The sequence below is a fragment of the Zosterops lateralis genome, assembly GCF_965231275.1.
Source record: "Zosterops lateralis genome assembly, chromosome: Z".
Lineage (NCBI taxonomy): Eukaryota > Metazoa > Chordata > Aves > Passeriformes > Zosteropidae > Zosterops > Zosterops lateralis.
The window spans coordinates 5,981,510-6,004,290 of record NC_139800.1 but is presented as its reverse complement, the minus strand read 5'-3'; the positions used below and the strand labels follow the sequence as shown (position 1 = coordinate 6,004,290).

General features: G+C 36.4%; 1 protein-coding gene across 4 annotated transcripts in view; it reads right to left on the bottom strand.

Moving 5' to 3' along the window:
* Window positions 1-22,781, bottom strand: part of POLK (DNA polymerase kappa) — a 35,787-nt gene that overhangs the window by 10,726 nt on the left and 2,280 nt on the right. For 3 of the 4 annotated variants that reach the window (XM_083883638.1, XM_083883640.1, XM_083883639.1), the window contains exons 3-9: window positions 14,719-14,896; window positions 12,380-12,499; window positions 6,899-7,051; window positions 6,400-6,531; window positions 4,607-4,760; window positions 1,876-2,091; window positions 35-159 (exon numbers count right to left, since the gene is read on the bottom strand). In XM_083883638.1, coding sequence (XP_083739764.1) covers window positions 35-159; window positions 1,876-2,091; window positions 4,607-4,760; window positions 6,400-6,531; window positions 6,899-7,051; window positions 12,380-12,499; window positions 14,719-14,856 — 1,038 coding nt within the window. In that variant the 5' untranslated portion in view covers window positions 14,857-14,896. Of the gene's footprint in view, window positions 1-34; window positions 160-1,875; window positions 2,092-4,606; window positions 4,761-6,399; window positions 6,532-6,898; window positions 7,052-12,379; window positions 12,500-14,718; window positions 14,897-18,480; window positions 18,566-22,781 lie in introns of all 4 variants that reach the window. The other variant, XM_083883641.1, reaches the window with a different exon arrangement.

Below are 22,781 nucleotides of genomic sequence, written 5' to 3'. Positions count from 1 at the left end.
GTGACAGAGCAGTGAATGTCATTGTGTCCCTTACCTTTCTAATGGGCAAATCCTTCAGGAAGTCTAGCACAGCTCGTCTCTCAGGAGAAATCCTGAATTGGCCATTGGGTTTATTACGATCACTGCACATTTTTGCCAACATTGTGTTTGGTGCTATTCCTTAAAAACAGATAAAACCCATGGTAATTAAAAAAAAAAAAAAAAAAAAAAAAGTAAGACAAAGTTTAATTTCAACTATCCAATATTTAGAAGCCAAAGAGTAGCCTTTACACTTGGCAAAGACTAAAATAAGGAAAAGAACTATGATTACTGATAACCAGACTTGATACAATTCTGCAAAGAAATTCTGTGACCATCATGAAAGAACATAAACACATGCAATAGATAAAATTAACTTAATAACTTAAATTAAGTAACTTAAATAAAGTGTACTTCCTATTTTAAGATAGTCAGGGTAACACAACAAGCACTAGTAAGACAAGAAGGGTTAAATACCAAGTCCTTAAAAATAACATCAGTTACACAGGGCAACATTTTTATGATGGTGATTATGATAAGAAAGAAAATGTTTACAATGGTTGTTACAATGAACTCTTGGTAAAAAGGAGACCTTTTTTCCTTGTATTTCAGCAAAAAGAATTCTTTTGACAAAATTCAATAACTTTTATTGTTTTGTGGTCTACCACTGGAATGCTGTATTTTGTAAATTTATATATATTTCACAGACAAAAAGAATCACGAGGGACGGCTCTTTTCTATCAAAGTGACTATTTTTACAAATTAACCCTGGAATTTGCTTAGGAAAAGAAAGAATAACTTTGTCCTACAACCTTAGAGGACTAAATTTTCATTTGCTCACAGATATGATGTATTATTCAAAATTGTAGAAATTTATTATTGATTATCAGTATTTTTTCAGTTACCCTTCTAATAATTTTTAATTGCTGGGCTTAAGACCTCTGTTTGCACTCACAAAAGCTATGCCTATTTTCTACACACCAATTTATCCTTAAGAAGACGAAACTTCAGTAAACAAAACTGTTATTTTGCTATCACTCATGAGATAACATACATGGGAGGGAGGTTTCATCCTGCTTCTTCTTACTAGCTGTTTATTCACCTCTGCTCACATTCCACATTCCCTGACCTTCTGCAGCTGCTTCACAAAGCTCACCATTGCCTGATGCCTTGCTGACCTGGCTCATAAATCAGTTTGGGTGGCATCCAAACTAAGTGGCTAGAGACACACATTGGTTTTAGTCAATAAAAATAGCTGAGACTTAAATGTGAGTTGTCTGAAGTCAAGAGATAGAACTTGATTGGTAAACATGAAAAAGCTAACTTCAGCATATATTTACTTCTCTAGGACTAACTTTTTAATGAATTTTGATATTGTTTTAAGCAAAGAATAGTGTGAAGTTAGAAACACGTAACAAATCTGCTATTCAAACTAAAAACAGTTTAGAAATTAGTGACAGATTTCACTAAGATCCACTGTCTGACAGTAACAGTTTACATGATGCTCTAGAATAATCACCCGTGCTAAGATTAGCTCAAGTGCACTGGTCACTCTTCCTCACTGCCTACTCTTACTTCAAGTAGAAAGAAGCAAAAGGATGATGTAACTTCTTCAACAATTAAAAAGAGTTAAAAAAAAGAAAACAAACAGTAGTGCCTTGGACAGTCAAGACACCTCTTGAAACAACTGGAAGTCACATTCTTTGCAGACCTTCAAAGACAGCATTTTTTGGGGTTTTTTTTGTAGCAGAAGAATGCTGTGGCAAGGCTAAATTCTTACTTGATGCCCTCTGAGATGGAAGTGGAAGACATTATGGAAATACAAAGTTTAATTATTATTCATATGTGTCTGAATACCTGCACTAGCAGTCAGCTGAGTTTTCTGCTCAATCCTAAAGCGAATTTCCTTCACAACTTCCTCTGCAGAAGTTCCAAAGACAACTGAGTTTTCCACTGATAGATCTTTTTGTTGAAGGTCGTCATCCATCAGAGGTGTGTTGTCTTCAAACAGTACTGGTGAAGAAGAGACTTCACTTTCGTTAAATTTGGCAGACATATTCATACCATCTTTATCTAAGTTAGACAGAAACACGAACAATTAACACATCCATATAGACTGGGCATAACCAATTTTATTTCTTTCTATTTTTTATTTACAGAAAGCAATTGCATTGTTTTTTGTTTAAAGACCAGAGAGATGTAACTGCTTCACTTTAGCTATAATTTGAGCTTGGCTGGGATTGGAGGAATTGGCTAGTAGACAGTTCCAGAAAAGCAAAAAGTTCCTGTTGCTGTAGCAAAACCATCAAGATTTTATCCTTATTTTTGTCTTTTATCAGATTGAAGGCCACATGCTCTCTTCCACAGAATGTTTTTCAATATTCTCAAATAAAATTAGGGTTCAGGAATAACTTGTTCTAGAATGATCAGCCTGGTGAGCTTCCCATTTTCAACTGCAGTCCTAGCAGAACAAGTAATGTCAGCAGCCCTTTGTTTGACTCTACAAACATTACTACTGGAGTTTCCTGCTCTAAGCCCTTGTTTGTGTTTCAGAGGAACAAAGGTATCAGGAAAGTGTGAAGAAGCACATGACTACGTATCAATAATCCTGTTTTTGTAAAGACTTTCGTTGCTTTTCTATAGTAGTGTACACTTGGTTATCCTCTTAATAATTGTTAAAAATTTTGAATACAGATAGTATAAATATTCCACTTTGTGCAATATTTAACCATTTGTTAACTACTTCTTTTCTATTATTCCCAAGTGGATATACAATAGTGGATGTGGTTCCAACTCAATCTTCCAGAGCCAAATGAAATCCAGTAATATCTTGAACATTACTAACGTCCTGCTCCTGCTACTTATTTCCAAAATTACCAAGCTGAATTGTAATGCAGACCTAAATCACACCATTTCGTTTAGAAAACCTAGCACCCCTTTTCAAACATTTTATTCACATTAAAAGAAAAGAAATTCTCCAAGTCCAAATCATTTGCACCATACGTTTTACTCACAGGTGAGCAGTAGAGAAAGTTAATCTGTAAACTAACTAAATTGGAAGTAAAGGAACAGGAGGACAAATTATGGAAGGACTTAAGTAGCTACTGGTGCAGCTCATCTGAAGTTTATAAGCACATGACTGGCAACCCCTGCTCCCAACCCTATGTAATGTGGTCAGCACATGTTACTCCATTTCACAAGGCAAGCAGCCATTTTCTGCTGCTGTGTTCACTCTGCTCCTTGTCTGCCTGCATGTCCCAACACCGGCCAGCCCAGTGCTGTGGATGACCATATTGCAGCATTGGGAAGCTGCAGCCCCAGAGCAGTGTGTGTGTGCCTGCAGCCCCAGGGCAGTGTGTGTGTGCCTGCAGCCCCAGGGCAGTGTGTGCCTGCAGCCCCAGAGCAGTGTGTGCCTGCAGCCCCAGGGCAGTGTGTGTGTGCCTGCAGCTCCAGTGCAGTGTGTGTGTGCCTACAGCCCCAGAGCAGTGTGTGCCTGCAGCCCCAGGGCAGTGTGTGTGTGCCTGCAGCTCCAGGGGAGTGTGTGTGTGCCTGCAGCCCCAGAGCAGTGTGTGTGTGCCTACAGCCCCAGAGCAGTGTGTGCCTGCAGCCCCAGGGCAGTGTGTGTGTGCCTGCAGCCCCAGAGCAGTGTGTGTGTGCCTGCAGCCCCAGGGCAGTGTGTGTGTGCCTGCAGCTCCAGTGCAGTGTGTGTGTGCCTGCAGCCCCAGGGCAGTGTGTGTGTGCCTGCAGCCCCAGGGCAGTGTGTGTGTGCCTGCAGCCCCAGAGCAGTGTGTGTGTGCCTGCAGCCCCAGGGCAGTGTGTGTGTGCCTGCAGCTCCAGTGCAGTGTGTGTGTGCCTGCAGCCCCGGGGCAGTGTGTGTGTGCCTGCAGCTCCAGGGCAGTGTGTGTGTGCCTGCAGCCCCAGGGCAGTGTGTGCCTGCAGCCCCAGGGCAGTGTGTGTGTGCCTGCAGCCCCAGAGCAGTGTGTGCCTGCAGCCCCAGTGCAGTGTGTGCCTGCAGCCCCAGAGCAGTGTGTGTGTGCCTGCAGCCCCAGGGCAGTGTGTGTGTGCCTGCAGCCCCAGGGCAGTGTGTGTGTGCCTGCAGCCCCAGGGCAGTGTGTGTGTGCCTGCAGCCCCTCTAGAGGGGGGCAGTCCCTCTAACCCCACCTTTCACGGGTCCTGAGGAGAAACTCAGACCGGAGCTGTCACTGGTCAGTGAGACCTGGGACACCTCTGCCTTCATCTGCTTCCTCTGGGGATTAAAGGAGTGGCTCATGTTCTTTATTATGATTTTTGAGTCTAGATTATGATTATTATATTTATACAGTAAACTGTGTGCTATTCCCCCAGTCCAGGTTGTATTGGGTTTTTTTGGGGGTTTTTTTGCTACTTAGAGATTACACTGTGCTGATTCTGCCTGTATAAGTCTTACGCCATCCAAATGATAAATTCTCTACTCTTGTAATAATGAAATCCTACTAAGGAAAACAAAGCTTAAATTCTAACTATAATTCATGGTTCTGCCTAAGATCCCTAAAAGAGACACTCTGTCTCAATGTCAGGTGACCTCACAAAAAGTGAGTAATTTACTTACCTTTTCCTGTAGTGCTTTCTGTATTAAAAAAGAACCTTCTCCTATCTTCAGGCCAGTTCAGCCTTTCCTTCAAGTGCTCTGTTATGTTCAGGTAGGCTTCATCTAGGCCCATAGGCATAAAATTGGGATCATATTCAGCCAGTATTTCTCTAACCTTGATAAACACATAGTGAAAGTTTAAAGCCTTGTTGCTGTAAAAGCAGATCTTGACACAAAATTAGGACATAAACAAATGTACTCAGAAACTTCTGGATGATCAATAAATACTAAAGATACTTACAGTACAACTTATTTCTGGATACTGTAAAATTACAGTAATGCTTCTACAAGTATTACTAGTATGTGAGAACTAAACAGATTTTGAGGAGTGCATTTAACAGCAAAGGCCACTGAGATAAGTCTACAAGGACTTCACAGCCACTACACTGACACTACAGTAACCATTTCAGTGACACCCTGGGGACCTGGAAACTCAGCAAAGAAAATAAAATGATGCAGTTTTCTGTGCTCAGTGTGTCAGGTATCACATTTACAAAGGCTGAAAAAAACCCACTAGCAACAACAAAATCTTTTAAATTGCGTTAATCTGAGGTTTCTGAAAATTTTTTAGAGCAGTGGTCAATGCCACAGGAAAAACCTGTTGGGAAATCTTTAGTGGTAAGACCATCTTTCTAGAAGGAAACAAACTAAATGGTCAAAATGAAAGCTCTACCTTCTCTCCCCTCTCTTTTTTTTAGACCTGGAGGAAAATCTGACTGTGTCATGTTTTTTCCTACCAGTTTGAGTCAAGTTCTTAGGTATTACAACATTTGTCCATATGCACTTCATCTTTCTGAAACTGAATAAAGATAGGATTCACTACTAAACTTTAAAGGACAAAATTAAATAATTCATATATTTTCAATCCAAATCCCAAGAGAAAAACATAACTGAAAATCCAGAACAAGCTCAGTCTCTAATACTTTAATACTTTACCCTATCAAACAACAAATGAAATACACATTGTGAAATACACATCATGAAATCGAAGATCCTTAAGTTCAAGCCCATTCTGAAATATGGCATATTTATATATGATTTTTTTTAGGAGTGAAAAAAAATTAACCAAAATCTTACTTAATATTTGTGAGGAGACTGAAGCTTCATACATATAAAGACGACCTGATGTAACTTTAATAAAGTCATCAGACTTGTGTCATGCACTAGTTTGATTTTAAATGTATAAAAGACCTCTTTTCCTTTTTTTTTTAAACAGGCTTGTAGGTATCATAACTATTTCCTCTGGCACTAACTAAAACTACTTTCATTAAAGCAAAACACGATTTTTCCCCCTACTTCTTTTTCTCTATCAAGTCTCTTCTTTTTAAAAAAATTAATCTGCATTTATAAGACATTAATGCTCTTGGTTTTTCTCTTCAATAATTAGTATTCAAAAGCATGATTATGCATCACATGGAATTATCATCTCCATTTTTCCTATGTACTTGCAACTACCTAGTAATTAGATTATGTCCCATGATTTTGAACTTTTAAGAATAATAAAGATCAAAATATTTTCAAAACTTCTGTCAGCATCACTACGAGCTTCAGTAGAATTGCCAGATTGGGTAAGTGCAATTTTTCATTTCCTTGCCCAAAAGCACCAATATTCTGTTAGACTTATGTTTAAAGCTGCATTACTTTAGAATTTAATATTTAAATTATCACTTTTCATATGATTTAGAACTGATGTTATTGACACAGTCTAAAAACAAGTATATTCACTTTTGGTTAGTGACCACTTTCAAACTTACCTCTTTGCTCACTTTTCCATATTTTTCAAAGTTCAGTGGTACTATAGTTAGATGGGGACACAGCCTTTTGGCAATAAATCCAGGCATGGCTGCACGCACACCAAATCTCCTGGCATGGTAATTTGAGGTGGACTTAAGAGAGATTAAGTAGGTTTAGTGCTCAGTAATCAAACTTTTAAGTTTAGTATTAAATAATAAAGTTCTAATCACGTATCTCCATACAGAAAAGACTGACAAAGCTAAAAGTTTATATGCATTTTCACTCCCCCTCCTCCTGCCTTTCAATCTGCTTACAGACTTTAAATTTTCATTAGTACCCTTTTTACTGAAAAATCCAGCTTACATGGTCAAGTCTAAAAACTGCTCTTTCCTTTATTACTTTTGGGTTTTCCACTCTTCATATAAAACAATGCCACTATATTTATGCTATTATTTTATAGTTTCTTAGGCTTAATATTCATGCAATTGATTTCTGTATTAGTTTAACATTCAGCCTTACCAACATACTCATTGATCCCACTGCTATAGGTTTTTCCTTCAGCTCTGGATTGTCTCTCATTTCCACGGCAGCATAGAAGGCATCCATGTCGATGTGTACAATTGTACTGCCAAGGTTACGGCTCTGCTCCAGCTCCATCACAAGTTTATCTACCTGAACACAACAAACCAATAATTGAAATACTTCTAACCTGGCAGAAGTTCAACAGTATAGATGATCCTAAATCTCAGATGCATCTTGCATATAGTTAAAGAAAAAAAAAAACTCAATAAATCCAATCTCCACCAAAGCAGCACCAAGAAAAACACTTCAACAAAGCTTTGGAAGAAATTTGCTCTCAGAGAGAATGCTGCTGCAGCAGCAATTGGTACAAAAAAACCACCACAAAATCCAGTGGAAAAAAACACAGCTGTTGTGTTTTAGCCCCAACTGGTGACTAAGTTCCTGCAGCCACTTGCTCACTCCCTGATGGTGGAGGAGTCAGAAGGACAGAAGTGAGAAAACTCGTGGGTTGAAATAAAGACAATTTATCACAGAAAGCAAAAGCTGTGCACGCAAGCAAATCAAAATAAGGAATTAATCCACTGCTTCCCATGGGCAGCCAGGTGTCCAGCCATCTCCTGGAAAAACAGCTCTAATCACACGTAGGAGTTACTTGGGCAGACAAAGCACAGCTGCAAATGTCCATCCTTCATTCACCTACCCTCCATTTTGTAGGCTGAACATGATGATACATGGTGTGGAACATCCCTGTGGTCAGCTGGGGCCAGCTGTCCTGGCTGTGTCCCCTCCCAGCCCCTGTGCACCCCCAGCCCCCTCCCTGCTGGGGTGGTCAGAGGAGCAGAAAAGCTCTTGGCTCTGTGCAAGTGTTGCTCAGCAATAGCCAGGCATCTCCTCATTATCAGCATTGCTTTCAGCAGAAAACCAAAACACTGCCCCATGCCAACTGCTGTGAAGAAAATTAACTCTATCACAGTCAAAACCAGCAGAAAACCCAACCCACCAAACAACAAAACTCCACATAACATGACAAAGATGTATCTGATGTACCTGATTCAGACAGAAACTTTGTAAGACCCTTGAGTATGAAACTTTACTTACGGCACTTAATTTTAGAAATACAAGTTTTTTCAAAAAAATGAAGATAAGCTATTAAAGAATTTCTAACATTCCTAAATACAGGTATCACACTTCAAAAAACTGGCCTAGAATGCTGAAGATAGGACATATCTATCTATTTTGTCTTCCCAGAAACAAGGTCTCTAACACATATGTTCAATTACCACAAAGTAAGCTACTGTCAATCCCTCAATAAAGGTCCTCAACATTTGTTACAGGATCCCACCCCATATAAGGCTAGATTGCTAGGAAAACTGCATGTTATTTACAGAATAGCCTATACACAAAGTGTGTTTCTCTCCAAATGTTAAAGATGTATGTCTGCTAGCAGACTGAGCAGTACTGCTTCATCAGCTCCGTGGTGTTTCGAGGCAGAGGCCAAGCAGGCAGATCCTCTATGAAGTAATGGGACTGTGTTTAATTTGCTTGTTTTTACCAAAAGTCATGCAGATCATGTGCTTGTTCCTGAAATACTGCTGACCTGTGAATGAGGTATGAGCAGTGCTGTCATGAAAAAATGTAAGGGAAATATCTGACATGGAATTTTTAAGGCCTACTGATTTATGATGATTATGTTGGCAGCAGCATCACACATCATTCTAGAAGTAAGAGAGAATACAGGAAACAAACCAAAGGAATGTGCTATCAAAATACAGTTACCTAAACACACTGATGACTATGGCAACCCCAATTTACACAACAAAGGCTGCTACTGTGCTGGTAAGAAGTCCTGATAGGCATAACACAGCAAGAAATGGAATTAGCAAAAAGAAAGTTTCACTTTGCTTGCAGGCACAAGGTCACACACTCTCTGAAATGTCTCTGGACTGACTATAATGCCCTTAGGGTCCTGGAGAGGAGGGTTTTACATACAATTTGCATGGTTCTTCTCCTTTTTATTTCCCTCAACAGAACTGCTTAATAAAAAACCATAAAAACTTTATTCACAAGAACTGTCTTTGAGCGAAAAACACTTGAACCACAGCAAGTGAGTTTGGAATGCTCTAATTAAATTGCTGATTAATGATTTACAAAGTCTTTTCTTTGTTTTTTCCAAGTTGCTTTGAGGGATGAAATGCTAGACCAGAGCCTTAAACTAGGCTACTCGACACAGAAGAGCACAGTATGTTCTCTGAGGCTGAGAAAACTAGTTCAGACAAATTAAAAGCACAAGGAAAAGCCATTCAAAGAAAAACAAAGAAAGTTGAGTATTTACATTATTTCCATTATATTACTAATTCAAAAAGATTCATGACACACTTAAATCATCAAAAGCATCCTTATTTTAAATTCTACTTTTCAGATAATTTTCAGGTTGCTCTCAAATTCAAATTGTTTAATTAATACTGTCAATTGCTGCTCTGGTAGCATAACTTCTGTATTTCAATTTATCACATTTATAATGAACTCCTATTTTGCTTTTTCTCCCTAAATATATTGCTAACATCATACTTACTGATCAGCTAAAATACACATCTAAAGAATGAAGCAAAATTACATTAAATTAGTAAGAAATACAAAGAGATTACTCTTCAGTGAAAGCAACTGATACAAGTAATATGCCAAAACAAAATACAGCCAGATCTACTCAGAGAATTCTTGGCACCTCTCCTTAAAATCTGTGGAGTAATTCCTTACATGCAAATCAGGCTGACAAGTTTTTAAAATCTGTTTTCAATTAACCTTTGTAAAATCGAGATACTTTTTAATATATATTTCTAAGCTACATTATTAAAAAAACCAAACCACCAAACAACTAAAGGTACAAATTAGAAGCTTAATTTCTGTTGTAGTAACTTTTAGATAATTTGAAGAGTAACTTCTCCTTTTTTTCTTATCCCACAGTAGAATATTTAAGTTTTCAAAGCGAGACAGAAAAGTCAATAAAAGCAAGACAATGGTAACTATTTACAGAATAAACATCTGGGATAAACCCAACATGGATGAAAAAACCAGCAAACATCAGTACAGCAGTTTCCAAATCTGGTAGCAGCTGTACACTTTTTAATGTATTACTAATTACTGCTGAATCTCAAGGACTTCCACACATTCCAATGGCAAAAACAACAGTATTGTGCAGCAGACTCAACATTTTATTTATATTACTGTTTTCACTATGTAACCAGGATTTTGTGCAGAAATCCAGTAAGTGGAGACATTTTTGTTTGGTTTTAACTTATTTAAATCAACTGCCAGCTTAGGAAACCACACCTGAGCCTGTAACCACCCTACAGACAGACTCCATCTGCAGATGAGAATATGCAATGTTCATAGACGTAGAGATACAGGTAACTTTCTCATTCCAGAAAAAACTTCCCACTTAAAATTTTAGGAGAACAGAAGGTTCTTATCAGACTCTTATCTGACTCTTATCAGAAGGTAGCACTAAAAAGAAGAGTTAGAAATTCAACAGATAAGAACAATAGAGAAGATGATAATAAGAAGGGACTATATCCATAACTGAATGGAACTGATTAAACAATACACAACAATTATTAAGAAAACCAAACAAGACAAAGATTAGCAAAGGGAAAGGTGGAGGGCTGGGGAGAGGCATCTGGCAGGTAAGAAACAGAAAAAGGACAAGAATATCAGATAGCAAGAAAGAAGTCTGGCTTCATGTCCATAAATTTCAGCGAGGACTCTGGGACAATGACTGATCAATTATCATCTGTGGATGTGGGATGAGAAAGGAAAATTCAGGATATGATAAATTAAAAAAAAGGAGAGGAGAGAGCAAAATGGTCAGAATTTGTGCTGGGAGATCGAGGGGAACAACAATCATGAACCAGAGTTTATGTGCATATAAAGAATAGAATAAAAATCCAAGGTTTCAAGCAAAATAGCATCTTTAGAGCAGCAAAGATCTAAAATCAGCCAGCAAAGAAGTGCCCATACTGTACTCCTCTAATGATATTTCTCGTGTAGTATGACAGCTGGCTTTACAGTTTGTCTATTGGAAATAAAGATGATTGGTATTTCAGCAAGCAGCAAAAAGATTTCAAACATGGAATTTGAAACTTGGGTCCCAGTAAGACACACAGGAGCGAATTTATCTCCTTAAGTTTCTTTTTCCTTCTATAGAAACCAGGTTTCATAAGAAACATTAAAAGAACATAAAATTATGTTGCAATATCAAGAAATCAGTTTCTGAAAAAGATAACATAAAGGTAGACAAAGAAATAAAATTCCTTTGGTTTCCACAAAGTGCACTACATATTCTCTCATTACGTAACTATATAATAACATCATTTATAAAATTTGTGTTATTCATGTAATTCATTCCTTAAGAAAGACTATTCTCTATAAAATAAATAGTTCTCTGGTAAAGGCAGGGTGGAAATAGAAGCATTTTTTCTGTAATTAAATTACTTAAAAGCTACCTTAGTTAACTAAAAAAAACCTGGACAAGAGGAGTCATAACTAATCCACGTTAAAGATCCACTAAAAACAATTGTGGCATAGAGGCTCACAGCAAACTTTTCAGAGGTACTCAGAATGGCAAACTTTTCTTGGAACAAATTTGCTAAAATACAGAAGTGATCTGCAAACTTGAAAAGAAAAAAAAAAGTTGGTACACGAAAAAATGCTCAACCTTTAATCCTCACAATGCCACTGAAAATTAAAGGATGTGTTAAATCTTCATGTGCTTCAGCTCCTCATCTACAAACCAAAAAAATATCACTCTGGTTTCCTGGAATATTGCAAGAATTAAGAATTCACAATATGTGGTGTACAACATAAAAAACTCTATTAGGAAATCAGTAATTTTGTATTCAAAGCTGGATTAGACAAGAGTTCAACAAATAAAGCTTGGGGGCACCAATTGAACGTTGAGGACAACAGTAAATATTGAATAATTTCCCCCTCAGTGAGCACAGTCCACTACGTGCACTGAATAAAACAGGAATCCTGTCAGGGAAAACCAGCAAGCAATCATTTAAAGACTGAATCACAGACAAATGAAAATTGAAAGGAATTCAGCTGCTACAAACAATTTTAATTCTGTTGTGTCTAGTAGTGTTTGGTGTGCAACCTTTCTTTCAATGTTTCATACACTGTAATACTTTGGAGACAATTATCTACCATTACCATTTGAAAAGAGTCTTGGAAAAACAAGAATTTTCTTTTCCTATTTTACTCACTTAGAGAACATTTCAAAGTAATTTTACAAACTATTATTCTAGCAAGTTTATAATAAGATGGCACCAACAAAATATTGTGCACTTTTCCTTGGATGTCTAACATCAAATGGTAGTTTAACACTGTGCAGAATCAGCAGAATTTAATGCAACAAACCAGAACACACCAAAATGTTTATGATCCAACATTTACCCCAGAAAGTCTTTACAAGATTAGTACCTGCAGCTGAGCTTTCAGGAGCTGTTGTGCTGTAATCTTCTCTTTTAGCTGCATCATTTTTTCAATTCGTTGGTTAACTTGCTGATCTTTCTTAAGTTCATTTTCATAAAATTTGGAACCCTGAAAGAAAAAAAAATGACAAAAACATTAGATTTTCCCCGTTTTCTTTATCTTGTCTTTAAGCAAACACATCTGATTTTTAAATACATAAAACATAAAACACAGAGATGGTTTCTAATGCATGCTTTGGATTTACACATAAAAATACACAAAAAAGACTGGTGGTTCTTTGCATCTCTCTCTCCAAATGATACACGTATTTCTCCTATACAAGGAGTTATTTAGAGATCTTTGTATGTTTATTTAGTCTAACACTTGACAATAAAATTTTTTAAAGAGTAGATAAAAGTCAAACTATTCTTTGCAATACCTCCAAGGTATGCAGAACAAAACTCTAATAAAATACATTTAAGGATTTTTTCAAACTTTCACAATAATGACATTGTATAAGGTAAATTCAATTATAATGTTGAGTATGTTGTTGGCCATTTAGTCTTGAAGGACACTGCAGAATCAGAAGCTATTTGGAAGAGGATGATGAAAGCCAAATGGGTATAAAAAAGCCTGTTGCTCTCAAGTATGTAATTGCTCTTAAAAAAATGGCATGAATACAAGGAGATGTAATAAAAATACAATAATCATGAACAGAATGTATAATTTGACTTTCCCTCCTGACTTGTAACAAAGAAAGGAGGGCATACAATGTAGTAGAAAAGATAAAAATTCAAAACTAGGAAATAAAATACTTTTCTTGAAACTTGTCTTCGCTTACAAGTGAAATAATATTTGCAAGGAAAGGTTTTCGTTCAGCTACTTGGTAAAATCTGCAAAAATGAACACATCTTTATGTCAAAGTGTCTGACTACCAAACTGTCACTGATACCAAGAATTCAGCCACAGTCAAGTCAGATTGAGACATTCATATAAAAAGCAAAAATATCCACTTTTATAATAATTATAGAAAAAATGATGGCAATATGTCATGTTTCATTCAAACAAATATCTATTTAGAAAAAATTAGGGTGTGCTTTCTTTGAATATCAGATATGCTTTTTAACTTTTTCTCCCCTATGCCATCAAATACAACCTGCTGAGACTGAAAGAAATGAGTAACAAAATGCAGGTGTGGAAAGCAGCCCAATACTTGAGATTATTACTAAGTTTTTAATTTATTTTTTCCATCTCTTGCAGTATTTCACAGCTGAAATGCCATAAACCCTCACAATACAGCTGTGGGTGTGATTTCAAAGATTAGAGAAAAGCTTAAGGAAAAGAATCAATGCTTCTTTTCAGATTTCTTGATGTGTATCTGGCAATTATAAACCCTGGCACTTTTTTTTTTTTGACAGAAATATATTCTAGTAGTTAGATGCCTATATGTCAGTCCTGAAAGTCTATTTTACAGTTTATTCTTTTTCATATCAGGAAATGACACAGTAATTGCTATAATGAAATAATTTATGTAAATGTCATTATCTGGGATATGTCTGAAAAAGCAGAGTTTTCAAGAAAGAGTGAACACAGTATGTAGAAGAAACAACTTATCAAAACCAAGCTTGATAGCCTATAAAGTATCATCAATGTGAAAATATAAGTAAAAAAAGGAAAAAGCTTGCTACATAAGAACTGTTTGCAGCAGTTTTCTCTCTCTTCTTTCCCCACCCCTGGAGATCACCACAGAACAACAGCAGCAGAACAGAACACAGAATGCTTGAGGACAACATCAAAGCACTCACAATCTCGGGCCATGGTGACACCAAATAAAATAAACACTTGTGCAAGGAGAAGTAAACAAACCCTGAGTTTCTCAGATAAAGTGTTATCCCTATATTGTTCTGCTGGAACTCTCTAGCAACAGCCAGGATGACAAATATTTCAATGAGTGGTGAGAGGATCTGTGGATGGTTAGTAAAAAGCTGCACACTACTGGCCACCTCTCTTGAAAACTGAGAAGACAGTAACAAAGGCAGTAAAAACCTGATTATAGAAAAACCTGATTACACCAAATCCATCAGTCACAGGAAGGTGACCAAAAGAAGTAAATCTGCTTGGCTGATTAATAACGAGGTGGAAAAAAGGAATGGAAAGGGAGAGAAAAAGAGCAAGCTGCAGCCTTCACAATGACCAGTGGAAAATGCTGCAGTATTCATGTATGGCTTTGGGAAAAAATGGAGCCATCCATATACACATGTGAGGAACGAATTTTGGAGAAGGGAGAAAGGTATGATTATGATACTGGACCACAAATAAAGCATCAGGAAAAAAGTAATCAAACCAACCTTGGTAGCTTCCATGATGATTTTGTTGATTTTCTCCTTATCCAAACCCTGCATTCCAGCTTTGTTATCATTAAGGCCCATTCTAAGTAGAAGTCCATCATTGCAAGAGCTGCCAGCAGCTTTTTTCCTGTTGTCCATTGTACTTCTTGAGAACTCGTACCTGTTTTTTATTTAATATCTAAAAAAAAAAGTAATTAAATATTTATGTTCCAACTGAATAATAAATTACATTTTGGAATTAATTTGCTTTATTTATTGAATAACTATTTTATACTTATTCAGAAAACAACATACTTGTCACAAATATGGAGACTTGTATTCCTGTAAAGTGGCTGACCTGCCACAGACACCACATCACAATACCTGTAACTCTACCAGTGTTTGGAGACAGAAAGACTCTATTTTGTTACTAAATTAAAGCTATTTTCCTTTAAAACCTCCCTTCCAGAAATAATTGAGCACAAACCAACCTCAGGTAAAGGCCAGTACCTTACACATGAACACGACACTTGTGCCTGTACATTATCCTTTCAGATGAAACATCACTGCCTTAAACACAAAATACTGCTCACTGTTACATTAGAAGGGGAAAAAAAAGCAGTATTTTAATTTAAGAAAACCACTGCTCATTTGGCCATCATCTCTGCTTGAGACAAGCTGGAGAATTCCTTCCAGTAATTTCTAGCTCAAATTCCAAACCTTTGTTTGTGTCGATACTCATATCTTAAAGAGATGGCTTCAAGTAAAAGTTCTGAATAAAATCATAATTCAGGGTAAAATTAATGTGTTTTTTTTGGTTTTTTTTGTTTTTTGTTTTTTTTTTTGCCATTAATGTGTCGAGCCATGGTATCCAATTAGTGGAACTTGCCAAGCCCTTAATACTCAACTACAGCCATCACTAATCTCTTATACATGCAGATATTTCTAATATGTGAACTTCTGCCATCTTCCCTTGTTCTTTATTGAAAGAAAATTGCTGAATCCTCAACAGGCTCTAATTATATGGTAAACTGTTGAGTTACAAAATTGATCTGAAAAAAGAAAGAAAGCAAATTTCACCTTCTGTAGCATGAACCGATGGTCTTATTTTTGCCAGAATCAAACAAGCAGAACCACAGAATAGTTTGAGTGGGAAGGGACCTTTTAAAGGTCACCAAGTCCAACGCCCTGCAATGAGCAGGGACATCTTCAGCTCCATCAGGCGGTTCAGAGCCATCAGGTGTGTCCAGCAATGGGGCATCCACCACTTCTTTATCTCTGGGCAACCTGTCCCAGTGTTTCACCACCCTCACTGCAAAAAAACATCTCATCATCTCTCATCAAACCCTCCTCAGTTTAAAACCGTTACCCCTTGTCATATTTCAACAGGCCCTGCTAAAAGTCCAGGTGTGATAATGACATAAATTATTTAACATTCATTAATTACTGAAAAAGCATACAGAAATAATTTCTTCCTACCCCAGGTCATAAATCACTCCAGTTTTACTGTCATGCAGATTGGACAGTCACTCCTCACACTGCTCCCTGTGACAGGAACCTTTCCTATTTGGAGAAGCCCCACCCTTTTGGGCAAATACACCAACTTCCTTAATCATAAGATACACAGATCTAAGAGTGTCATTTTTCCTTTAAATGCCACTTTCCCATGTCAGGACTTAAGTGGGCCTCATTAACAACCAAATACAAGAAGCTCATTATGTATTTTTACGTTTAGAGGTCAATTTTTGTTAATAAAGAACCACATGAGTAACTTTTAAAAAATCAATAATGGCAATGTTCATCTTTTCCTGAAGTTCCTCTACAGAAACATATTAGCCACCCAAATTTTAATCATATGCAATTAATTCACATTATTAGTTATGGTGTCTGCCGAAAAATGTAAGATCAGTTACATAATGCTGTGTTTATATTATTATAGTGTGTTGTATTACAAAGAACATAAGTTGATGTAAAGATCAGAACTCTTAATCCTTTAGTAGCACTGGAGCTTCTGGGAACAGGAGTGGCTTCATAGCTCTTATGTGTATTTATCAAATAAGACACTACAATGCTGAAGAGCTTCATAAATTTTTCACCTGCAGTAGGACAATCTCTTACAGTTCACATACACATTGATCAGAACAGGTTTGCTACACTTCATTAAAAGGAAAAAGCACTGCATCCCAAATAACATTCCAAATTTCATCTCATGCTCATAAAGCACCCCTGTATCAATTATCTCTCAGTAATTCCATTGTTACTGGCAATCTCTGGTAAGTAACGGGCAACATTTCCAAGGAGTATTTTAATCAAAGTAAATATCCCTCCACTATTCTCCCTGCTGCTTTTATCACTCATTGCCTTCAAGAAACAGGAGTGAACACAAGATTGTTTCCATTATCTATTCTATTCCATTTCTATTCTATTTAAAATGTTTTTAGCTGTTCCTTATTCCTGAAAGCGTCTTTCTTCCTAGCATGTACAAATCCTTCCCCTTCCTCATTCAGAGGATTTTAAAGGCTCAGTTTACAGCAGAGACTTCAAAAAGTAATTTATATAGTTAAAAGGAAGTCTTCTCTATCATTATTAAGCATCTAACAGTAAAAAAAAATCATGATAATCATAGTGATGAAAAAATAATTGTCTTTATAAAGTCTCATTAATGGTGATCACCTGCTTTATTTTATCTTTTGAACTTATTGTGTGGAACAAAAATATATTGCTAGTCCCAGATGAGAAAAGGTATAAATACCAAATAATACCTTAGCAGAAATTAAGAGGAAAATATTTATCTGAGGACATGACATTAGTTCTCCACCAGAGCTTACAGGTGTACAGAAGGGAAAACATGAATAACAGGTGACAAAATTTCCAGCTGCTTAATACAAAGAGAACCTGAACATGATCTTGGTTTCAAATGAACAGGTCTGAAAAAAAAAATCCATAAAATATTTAACATATTGAAATAAATCACAATAGCTACAATAAGACAACTGATACGGTACTGTCAGATAAAACCAGTGCTCATTTGCCATAGGTGAAAATGAAAATATTTAAACAGACAAGCAGCAGAGCTTTCAACTGTGCAAAATGTGAGCAAAATGCCAATGTAGAAACATATTAACTGTTACAAATAGGCTGGAGAAAATGCTGAACTAGTGGTGACAATCATCTTGCTTAAAACATTTAGAAGAAGTGGAAAAGGGAGTAGAATCTGATGAAACAGTGCACACAGAGTGACACACTCGTGGCATGTTGTGAGACCAAGGTGCCTCCTGTGATACAGGACACGACACCTCTCTCAGCATCAATGAGCAGGAGGGTGGGAAACCAGAGGACTCTCTAAAGGCAGTACAATAATGTACTACCCCCATTATTCCTGGGGGACAAGCGGAAACAGGAGAATCAAATGTAAGTGGAAGCAGATAACTTTCTAATTGGGGATGGAATTCTAAAGGTAAAGATTTTGGCAGTGAATGTCAACAGTTAATGTAAAACAAACCAACAAACTAAAATGTTAAGAACCACAAAATACCATTCCTGTGTGGGAAGTTTTATGAGTAAACTGGGATGCCTACAAGTGGAAAAAGATCACTAATTAAACCATAATCGACCTCTTCCAGAATCAGGCACAGAAACGAAACTGAACTAGTAAGACAGGGTTATATAGTATTTGAAAGTGTCAAGAGATTCAAACAGCAATAAAATTAGAGCAATAATTTAATTTCAAGTGCTTCTACTCTCATTCAAATTTAGCACTTTTTAACAGTTGATTGAACCAACCTAAAGGAAATGGCTTATATTTGATTCTGTGCCACTCTTCCAACTTGTCTTCATTAAAAATCCTCCAATTCCAGCAACAGAAACCCTGTGTGAAAAGTTAACTGTGTGAAAAAACCCCGTGTGAAAAACACTGTGTGAAAAGTTAAATGCCTTTGTATTATAGTTCCCATGTAATAAAATAATGTACAAGATACAAAATATTCCTAAGAATATTTAGTTCAGTGGGCGTAGTGTTATTATGTACATTATTAATTTTGTTGACTGGAAGAACTATTAAGACTGAAAAATGACACCAGTATGGAAAAGCCTGAAAAATAATTTATTTGCACACTGAGTTATTATTTAATGCATGTAAATTGTGTACTTGTCCTTGTAAATAAAACAAATTCTGATATCTTTGCTATCACAGATGCTCATGACAATGTGAGGTGCAAAGAAGTTACTAAGAGACACAATCTTAGCCCAGAGCTCAAAAACTAAATAGAGGAATATAAAGTACAGACATAAAGGACTGTCTTTTACACCCCAACTATCCTAAGCAAGTCTTCATGGTACGCATAAGAAATTAAAATAAATGTTGCTAATAGCAACACAAATATTAGAGACTCTTTCCCAAATGATCTTTTAATTACTGTCTTCAGGATGGCTAAAAAAAGGATCTAAATTACATATTTTACCTAATTTCTGTAAAACTCATAAAAGCCTCCAATAACATTGAATCAAAATCTGATACATCATTTACTGCAGCAAGAGCCCAAAATAAACTTCTTATTTTCTCTCAATTAAAATATTTCAGAGAGACCTTTATTTAAACTCTTCCATTGTAACTTTAGCAAGAACAAAGCAAAATTGTAAGCCCTAACTCGATTTACAAATGTAGAGAATGGATAAAGCAATAGCTTCTGGAACCCTGACATGACATAGGCTACGTCAGAAGAAAACCAACATCACCCATCATTTCAGTGACAAGGTCAAGGTGTTCTGTAAAAGCACTGAAAGCACAAGGAACATTTATAAAGTCAGGGCTTTATCCAGTTTTGACCACAAAGAATCATTCCTCAGGGTTTTGGCTAAAATCAAGTGTGGTGTAGTACAGATCTCCACGTCCAAAAGTTACATGCCCCTAAAGTTAGGACTATACCAAAATACCAGAGAGAGGAAAAAGACAGAAAAAAACCTTCAAATATCTCTTGTCTTTTATTTTTCTTATGATAACTTTAAAAATTATCCATTATCAAAATCTGCTGAAGTTTGGAGCACTCACTGCAAGTGGGGGTGGAAAAATTTCTTCCTTAAAACCATTAAGATAATCACATTCATGTGAGAAGACCCGCAAAAGCCAAATATGAAATAATCCATCTCTGTTTTATCTTCAGTAAAAAGGCAATTCTGTAGTTTAAGACTCTAAAAACCCAATTTCATTTACATGAAAAGCTTTGCTGGGCCATCAAAAACTTTGCTCACCAAAATAAACGACTGAGCCAAACAAAAGCCTCATAAGCCAAAGCAAGCACCACGAATAAAATGTTTTCCTGGTGAGAATGCTACCAAGCAAAAAGCTGTTATTAATAAGGATTCTTTGTAGGAACTTTGTTTTGTATTGACATGGAATTCAGCCATGACAAGAGGTTTCTATACCAAACCCCTGAAGCTAACAGGTGTTTTACTGTTCTACATCTCAAACAGGACAGCTCATATTCACTATTTGAAAAACCTTTTGGTTTGCGTAAATGTAGAAGAAACTATAAAGAAAATTATTCACATACTGAATAAAAGTATAAGAAATCAAGTCTTTAAAAACAAACAGACAAACCAACTACAAAGTGCAATAAATTAAAACACCCAATCAACTACAAACAATAAATTAAAACAAACCAAACAATCTAAGGAAAATAGTTTTGACAAGAGATGTGAAAAGCTGTTACACTCTGCTATAAGTGAATGGGGATAATCTGCAAGAGAAATTAAATTCACTTGTATACTTCACAAGTAACCATGAAATAATTTACCCACTTCGTTACTTTTTGCCAAGCATTGACCATCATTGAAAAATGATACACAGAACAAAAAAGCCACGTGGACTGATCCAAGAGTAACTCTCATTCCCAATCTTTTAAATGTCCCCTTTGCACTGGAAATAATTACAGCTGGAAGCCACCTCCAAACAAAACTTTATTTCTTGAATTTCTAAGATAGTAACAAACATAAATTCAACAAACTAGGAAAATTCAATCCCCCTAGTGTATTCTCAACATTTGCAGGCCACGCTGCAAACTCCAGCAATGATTTCATTTCACATGACTTGATTTATCCATTACTTGGATAAGGCTGTTATCCCAAAACAGTAACATTTTTATATTAATCCTAAAACATCCTGAGTTGGAAGGGACCCACAATGGACACTCCAGCTCCTGGCCTTGCACAGGACAACCCCCAGAATCACACCATGTGCCTGAGAGAATACATATGTACATAAACTATGCATATAAAATACTTTCAGAAAAGAAGTGCACCTGTCTTCTGTAAGCATTCATTTGGCAAGGAAATATTCTGGCTGACTGGATCAAATTTAGCAAACTCTGAACTCTCATTTCTTGTGAAAATATGTTCCTCTGATAATGATTTAAGTGTCAGTTGCTCTGAAGTCTCTTTCTCAGCAGGCAAATAATCACCAAAGACATGTTCAAGGAAGCACATTACACTGCCCTGTGTATCTGCTCAATTTATTTTAGCCACAGGGGGTTTGGTTTTTACTGGAGGCTTGGTCTCTGAATAACCCTGAGAAGACTCTTGTCAGCTCTAATCCTGCAGTGATTTACAAGAAAGGAACTGGCAGAGAGAAGTGCACGACAGTGTTGTCAGCATTTAATACACACACATTTAACACACGTGGTGTTAACCACACAGATTCCAGCTGGTGTGTCAAAAGCTACCGTTTCACTATTCTCTCTCTCTCAAAATATAACACAAACAAGTTCATCAGAAAAAAGAATCTTCCAATAAAGATGTAGCATTTTTACAAATGTAATAAGCCAGAGCACATGATAAATTAATACTGAACAGAAAACTGGGCCAGAATTCATGGAAAGGAAAATTCCAAGTGCTCAAGCTGACACATATGGAACTAGACTACTTTTAAAGGAGCAGCTGACTCAGCATTTTACAAAAAGATAAATCCCACACAAGCACCTGGAATTAACCCCTTAAAAAACAAGGTCCTAGAATTATGTCTTCTATATACTCACTGACTTTAAGATGTAACAAATTACAGACAAATCCATCCTTTTAAACATTAAATAATTCACACTGAAAGTAAACAGTTAATAGAGACTGCTTCTGATAATGTTCAAAAATAAATGTCAAAATATTTTGTGCCATTCATCAAACTGTCTGAATAATTCTTTGCTTATATGAAGAGTGACACAGGTAGAACAAGTGAAATACTCACCCCGTATTAATTTTCTGTAGGCAAGACACAACGCAATTCTTCTCTAAATTCTACTTTCAGTTTCTCTATCAAAAAATCCTCATGTCTTTAGAACATCTAAGTTTATTCAAAGGGCAAAGAACCATGGTATCTTTTTCTGCCTCCGCTCAGTATTTTAAAGGACTTTTTCAACTCAAAAGATTTATCTCAAGTGTTTAAGTTAATTTTTGGCACTTCTAGATTAGTGGAAACAAAGGCTTTAGCAGTTTAATCCATGAAGAAAATAATGAAGGAACTGAACACTCATCAATAAAAACAACACCAGAGGTAGTGTAGTTATCTGCAACCTGGCTTCTACAGACATGTTTAGTGCCAACAGATTCATATATGACTTATTTTCATTTTATTTTAATTTTTTTACTTAGAAATAAAAGCCTAATACAGTGATTCACAGAGAGCATAATTGTTTCAGAATAAAGCACCTGAATCATTAATATTTCTGAGCCTGGGCAATATGCTGTGGCATAACAAAGCTCCTTTAAGGATCCTCCTAAGAAAAATAGTCTTAAATTTCAGAACAAAAATAATGGTAAACATGAACTAGAAAGTGATGGAGATTCTGTTCTAAAACCATAAAATGAACATTGTAAAACAGAAGGAATGGCAGTGGAAAAAAGATACACAAAAAGGGAGAAGAAAAAAATAAAGGTATTTATAAAGTTACCCATCTGACAGTGCTTATTATGACTGACATCCCAGGAACTACAACTCAACCCTCCCCATTTCTGTACTAGAAGTCATACATCAGCAATACAGAACACTGTTCCACTGTTCTAGGAAAGTTGACGACTATTTCCACTTAAAACAGGAATTT